Source organism: Echinops telfairi, unplaced genomic scaffold (genome assembly GCF_000313985.2).
Source record: "Echinops telfairi isolate 266 unplaced genomic scaffold, ASM31398v2 ScPeMD7_3533;HRSCAF=4204_1, whole genome shotgun sequence".
NCBI classification, from domain to species: Eukaryota; Metazoa; Chordata; class Mammalia; order Afrosoricida; family Tenrecidae; genus Echinops; species Echinops telfairi.
This window is the reverse complement of record NW_022107432.1, coordinates 11,428,726-11,435,822: the sequence shown is the minus strand read 5'-3', so window position 1 is coordinate 11,435,822 and position 7,097 is coordinate 11,428,726. Positions and strand designations below refer to the sequence as shown.

Genomic DNA, 7,097 nt, shown 5'->3' with positions numbered 1-7,097 from the left:
CAATATATCTTTTGATTTCATGACCTCTGGCTCCATGAATGTTGATTGTGGATTTTAGTAAAATGAACTTCTCGGCAACTCTGATCTCCATTTGTCGTGATGTTTTCTATTGGTCTATCTGCTCTGGTAAGGATTCACAGCCTCAGAAACCCGATATAGGGCCACTATGAGTTGGCATGAACTTAATGGCAGTAAGTCTGAATTTTAGGTGACATGACATATTTTGCATCAAAGAACACAAGGCAAATATTGTATTTACATTTCTTAGAACAATTATTTAACTCTGATATTAAACTTCAAATACAAGAAAAATGAAGAAAGTTTAGTAAGCTATAAAAGTATTTGACCCTAGTTTGGAAATAGAAGAAAAACATCATAGGAGAAACTAAGGCTAGACGCTTAATATGTATGACAGGCAGTGAGTTACACTGAGAAAAGTAAACAATTGAACAAAAGGACATTTTATGCTTTCATTGTGCTACATTTTGCTCTTTAGTAATGTTGGTGAACATTTTAGAAACTTTTGACAATTCCTTATGGTCAGACTCTTCGTTCCCTCAGACCCTTTCACTGTCATGTATTTACCGAAAGCAGCTCTTGTTTGTGACCCTACGGGAGAATCCATTCTAGCTACAACCCTAGCAAGAATAAGGCATGCTGGCAGAGCCCTTACTTGACCCCAGAATGGCCCTGGGTGTTGCTTTCCTTTCCTTACGACGGTCTTTGTCACTTCCCAGAGCCTGTTTCTGGAATCCCACCGTGCAATTTCTGGGCACAGAGTTGTTACTATTGTTTGTTACTGTTGTTTTTTTTTAAGAACCCAAGGGGAGACTATGCCTCGTTCTTTTCTTTTTTTTAAATACAGTCAGTGAGTCATTGACATGCAAACAGATTCTAAGCGTATCTGATTTGCCACACCCATCATCTTTATATCATCTAATTTCTGCAGTACATTTAAAAGGCATTAACGAAAAACAACACTTGTGCTTATCATCCGGCTCAGAGGTTCTCAATGCAGTGGAACATTTGGATCACCTAGTTCCTTTCTTAAATAGAGCAAGGACCGTTGTACCAGGCTTCTCTGAAGGGTGATGGTGGGTGGGCAAATATCCCCAGGGAATTCAAAGCTGCCACCATCATTGGGTTCCTCCATTCCAGCTCCTTCATTGGCTCTCTAGAATAGCCAATCAACTTAGTTTTTATATCTCGGTGCATGAAGCCCAAGTTGATTTTATTTTCAATTTGAGGGTGCCGTCAGCGCTTTCCAAGGGTAACCACTAATTGATTTCCAAAAATCTGCTCAGGTGTTTTTGCTTCTCTGACCTTTCTGTCCTATTTTGGTTAAGAACACAACTTCAGAGAGAATGATTCACTAAGGACCCCTTAAAATACATAATAAGCAACATTTTTCCTGTTCTTTTAGACCTTGTCTTTGCAGAATTTTTGATAAACACTTAAGGACTGGTAACACAACAGCTGTGCCAGCAAGGTGACTGACTGATTGGCTGCAGTGGTGAAATATAAGTTTTTGTGCTTATTTTGTTTTGGATTTCAGAAACGCCATTGAAGTTTGAGATTCTAATCTTATGAGACAAGCCATCCTTTCTTCTGTTTTTAGTCTATGAAAGGAAAAAAAAATAAGGGACTTGTCCAAGAAAGCCACATTCATTTTCTGGTTTCATTCAAGTGTAAAAATGAGATTATCAAGTAGATGGGTGTACTCAATTCCTTTCAGGCAGCCCCATAAATATTATTTCTCAAGTTCAAGTTTCAATAAAGGTTTGGTTACAGAGTTAAGGTTATAATCTCAGGTAAGAACTTTACAACTGGATCCATATACTTTTAATCACTTAATAGATAACTGGCCAGAGGGTCAAGGACAATTTACCTTACAAACATAAAAACACTTAACACGAGTACTACAACGCTCATGCTACATTGCAGAGGTATGTCGGTAGACAAGGAAATTCCCCAAGAATTTTCCATTCCAAGATCAGCAGTATTAGGTGCCTCAGCTTGCCTCTCTTACTTCACAAGGGCCTGGTCTGAAATCTGGGGGATTCTGATTCTAAAGTATGGGAAGAAATAGGTCACACTTATTTTTCTCTTCTGTAGTCTCCATTGAATTTACAGAAGTGGTGGGGGCTTGACGATTTGGAGTTTACTCCTTCAAAGTCATTTTATTAGATTAAAGTTGGGTGCAATATTGTAATGAGTTGTTGCTACGCTGAACAGTAGTCAGGAACTAGTAGAAATTATAATGATTCTGAGTGGAGGCTTGGGAAGACCATTTGTCTATTTCTCCTTGTTTAAGAGGAGCAGAGTAAATAATGAAGAGGGGAAATAGCTAATAACTACATGAAGCTGCATTCATCTGGATTATTTTGACCCCAATTCCATGTTGCACCCTCTAGCGCAGTGGTTCTCAATCTTCCTAATGCTGAGACCATTTATAACAGTTCCTCATGTTGTGGTGACCCCCAAGCATAAAATTGTTTTTGTTGTTACTTCGTAACTGTAAATTTGCCACTGCTATGAATTGACTAACCTCTGAGAATGGGTTGTTTGACCCCCAAAGGGGTTGTGACGCGCAGATTGAGAACCACTGCTCTGGAGTCCTTTATACCTGCTAGCGCTATCTCTCCTGCTTCCTTTCTGTGCCCTTACTTATTGAACGTGTCGATAGCTCCTGGCACATGGAGACCATACACGATTCCTACACACCCCAGTTAGTCCTGCGAGGCACACATGCACTTCAAATGTCATTTAAAATGGGACTGTCCGACATAAAACAGTATTATACCATTTCTGGAAATGACTTTTTGTTGCAGATACATATGTCTGTTTTTATGCTTACCAGAACATACATGCAGATCATTTTTAGGGCATCAAAGCTTTTATTTGGCAAGAAATCGTATATGTAGCTCTTTTGCATTAAAGCAAAGTATATTTACTTTTAAAAGACCATTCTTTAAAAATAAATCCTTCCTATAACATCAGCATGAAGATTCACAAGATTGTGTCAATTATTACTGAATGTTAAAGCAAAGCCCCCCCAAAAAAGATTTGACTTCCTTCACAATTATGATTTTCTAAGTATCTTATTAACCTTTTTCATAGATATATTTTCTTATATCCAAAAAAAAAGTGTGTTGCTCACTTGGCAAGGTGAGAAAATAGTGAACCTCAAAAGCTGTTTAAATTTTATTATTGCTCTTTACCTTTCTTAAATGTTAACTTTTGTTCTTCCCAAGCTACCTAGCTTTTTAGCCATTTTGAAATAGGTAAAGGAAGGTGGACTTCGGATACTGTCTAAAATTGTCCGTACCTCTCATGGCATACTGCATCAGGGCCATCCAGCTGCTCAGCTGTGGTAACAATCATTAGTTTGCCCTGCCAGGGGGTTCAGGAAAGGCAATAAAAGAGTGTACTGGGTTTGTTTTCCTGCTGACAGGGAGTAAAATTCCTGTTCTTCTCTAATAAGATGGAATTTTATTTTAATTGTGGAATCTTGTATTTGAAAACGAACAGAAAGGGCATTAAGTTCAATATTTACTAAATGTTAAAATCCTGGCTACAGCATGCTTCATTGCACATTTTATTTTTCAATTCTTCTAGCAACAAAAACGAATGGTTTCAGAAGCAGGAACAATAGGAAACATTGACCAAACTGGGATTCAATTTTGAGTAATATATCTTTGGGCATTGTGTTAGTCTGTGGACAAGAAAAACAAATCCATGAAGACTCATATGTGTATAAGAAAAACGTTTATATACAAGAGCAATTGAATATTGAGAAAACGCCCCAGTCCTGATCAAGTCCTTAAGTCCGATATTAGCCCATATGTTTGATACCAATCTATAAAGTCCTCTTCAGACTCACAAAACAAATGCAATGACAGTGTGCAGAAAGATCACAGGTCAGTGGGTAGAAAGTCTTTGGATCCAGTGGCGTTGCAAGTATCTCAGCACTGGCAGGGGTCTCTACATGACTTCCAGTTCCCAGGGTGTGGGGTCTATCTGTATAGTGCCATGTGTCTTCTCTGTAGAGAGTCTCCAAGGGAGTGAGCCAAGAGAGTCTGTCTCCTGCCTCCAAGGAGGAAATCCAGGAATTCCCAGAATTCTCAGGAGAAGGCCATGCCCACACAGAGATCTCATTGGCTGTGATCTGATTGACAAGACTACATTCAACCCCTTGACTCTGAATCCTCTCCAGTCCCAAATGGACACTGGATTATGTAACTACCACAGGCATAATATTTAATCATTTTGTTCTTCACTTGCATTCTCTGTAAAATGGGATCAAAGGATCATAGTGAAGCTATTCATATAAAGAACTTAATGTGTAAAATATGTTGCATGTAATAAATGTTATCCACAATAATGGTGATGTCTTTAAACCTCTGGTGATATTACATACTAAGGGTTGTATTTTCAGGAAAAATGAAATGAGTAGCCCGTTTTTGTGTGTTAGGAAAGAGGGAGGAGGCATATGACATTTGTTTCTCTCTGTTTATTTTCAGCCTTGGGTTTTTTTTGGGGTTGGAGGCGTTAGTTTTTTTTTTTTCTTGCTTTTTCCTTGGTTTTTTTTTTTGTTGGGCCCTTCGGGTTCCCGTTGTTGTTTTCCCCAATCTTCATATATTTTCTCTACCGCCTCCTTCTGCTTTAACAAATGCTGTTTCTTTTAAATGATGCAGAACACATGCAAGTGTACCAACCTCCTTATCTTCTTGGCTCTGCCATACTCGGATTTTCTTTCTTTTGTAATAACTTCCTTGCCCAGAGCTCATTCTGCTTGGCGTTAGCTCTGAGCCACAACTCCTTCACCCCATGATCATGCCTAAGGCAAAGCAGGCAAGATTGTCACCAGAGCAGCAACTGGTTTGCATGTTTCCCCATCAGAGTCAGCCATTGGGGAATGCTCCATCTTCGCCATTGGCACCTGGGTTGAAAGTTCTGGTTCTCTCCTCTATTTGTGTAACTCTATCACCCTGTTCCATTTACATCAACATTGTAGAACTAACATTGTAGAACTAACTCTCCTCTGTCATCATCTCTGATGCTGCCTTTTATATGTTCCTTTCTTCTGTTTCATCATCTACCTTCACAGTTGCCAATACTCAGTTCAGTTTATCTTATCTGTTCCAGGTCATCTAACCCTATCAAATAGGAATACAGTGAGATTTAATGAGTGAGGAAATTATTGGATGCACTGCTCTACCACATAACAACATTACAAAGCTGATCAAATTAAGATATTAAAAACAGGCAAGAGGTTTATTTGTTTCCTGTGTCTTTTGTAATGCTGCATTTTGAAAAAGTTGGGGCTTAATCCATTCCCTATTCACTCCATCTCCTTGTTTTAGATGTTATATTTTAGGGAATTCTACTGGCACTTCTAAGGAATCGTAAGGCAGCAGCCAAGAACTTGAAGGGTGAGGAGCTGTGGCGGTGATTTGGCTTAGGCTGTAAGAACCTGTCAAAGCTACCCTGACCCCTTGCAGGAGGCCAGGATAGCTCCACGGAGTTCTCAGGGGATCCAGGTCTGGTGTCAGATACAACCCCGCATCTCTGTTTTGCTATTAATCATGTTAGGAAAACAGCTATGGAGGGAAGAAAAACAAATTGTTCCTGTTATAAACTGTTCTTTATATGAGAAGTTATGCCAAGATAGTATTAATGTGTGACTTTTTAGAGCATTTTTTTCTGAATGGATTCATTTCCATCAAGCTGACTACGCTTGTCTTATTTTGCAGAAATGAAGTTGGAGCAGAAACTACAAACCGGCTGCTGAAGTCTCTGGGGATGCTGGTGCTAACCACTTGATCTCACTTTTATTTTTCTCTGAATGAGTGATCCCTTTACAAACTGCAATGCAGCAGGGCAACTAAGCACAGATATCCTGCAGGCAATGCCCTACTAACACCCAGCGTAGGAGAGACTCGCTGACAGTGTCCTGCACCACTGTTACAGCCTTAATGTCTTCTGTTAAGCTGGTAGCAATACTAATGCACGCTTATACTTAGCAGTCAAATAAAGAGGAATCATGGGTAAATAGAAGAATGGCGTTGACTGTTTATCAACACATTTTATCTAATAAATACATTATTTAATCAGTAGGGTTCTCTTTTTGGCTAACTTTATAAACACAAGGAAAGCAAACAATACTTTCTAGGTGAGGCCCTGCCTGGTTTCTGGGGTAAGTATGGGTGGGTGTAATATTCAGGGATCTGTGGGGGAGATCTGAAACATGAGCGAGTTAGCATTTAGTAAAACACATACTGTTTTTGTGTCTTGTTGGGCTTCTGTGCTGTCCAGATGTGATGCTGAGCATCATGTCACTGAAACAACTCCAATATAACTCTCTCTCTACTATTACCACATGATGAAGGTTATTCCTTCTTAAGCCCCTATACATGATCTGTGAACAGAATATAGTGGAGCAAAGCACACAGTGATAGCAGTCCTGGGAGCCCTACTTCCTGAATACCTAGCACTCACCATATTGGCTGTGTCCAGTTTGTTTCTCAATTGCCATTGGCTTTTCATCAGCCAGTCCTAGTGCCCTCTGAGTGATTTCCTTCCCTCCTTCTGTATAGCTAGGAATCCCATGGTGACAAACACCAAGGAAGACAGAGCAGGTCAGGTTCTCACTATTGGTAGCAGGGGAGCATTAGTAGAGCTTGCTGATCCTTCCACTTCCTCCAGACAAAAACTACTTCGCTATCAAACTGCTTTAGGTTTTTATGAATCACTCTAGATTAGTATTAATAATAATCTTAGAGTTCCCTATACTAGATACTATACCAAGTGCTTCACATGAATTGAATTTAACCTTCCCAGTGAATCTCTGACATAGGTAAGTATCCAAGTTAGACATCTGTGGGAACAGATTCCAAGTGGTACAACCAAGCTCATAAGCGGTGAAGGCAAGAATCTAATCCAAGTAATCTGATTTTATTTATTTTTTATTATGTTTCATCGGTCAGCACTTTTTTTTTTAGTTTTAGAACATTTTCTTTGTAATTCTGATTTTAATTAAGTAATTTATTCATTAATTTTTTTGGTTCTTAGGTGAAGAAGGATGAGTTGAACAC

General features: G+C 39.2%; 1 protein-coding gene across 3 annotated transcripts in view; it reads left to right on the top strand.

The window, feature by feature from the left end:
• LOC101655916 (muscular LMNA interacting protein) overlaps positions 1–6,055 on the top strand; it is a 299,439-nt gene extending 293,384 nt beyond the window's left edge. For all 3 annotated transcript variants that reach the window (XM_045294875.1, XM_045294876.1, XM_045294877.1), the window contains one exon: positions 5,757–6,055. In XM_045294875.1, coding sequence (XP_045150810.1) covers positions 5,757–5,762 — 6 coding nt within the window. In that variant the 3' untranslated portion in view covers positions 5,763–6,055. The remainder of the gene's footprint in view (positions 1–5,756) is intronic.
• Positions 6,056–7,097: the final 1,042 nt, after the last annotated feature.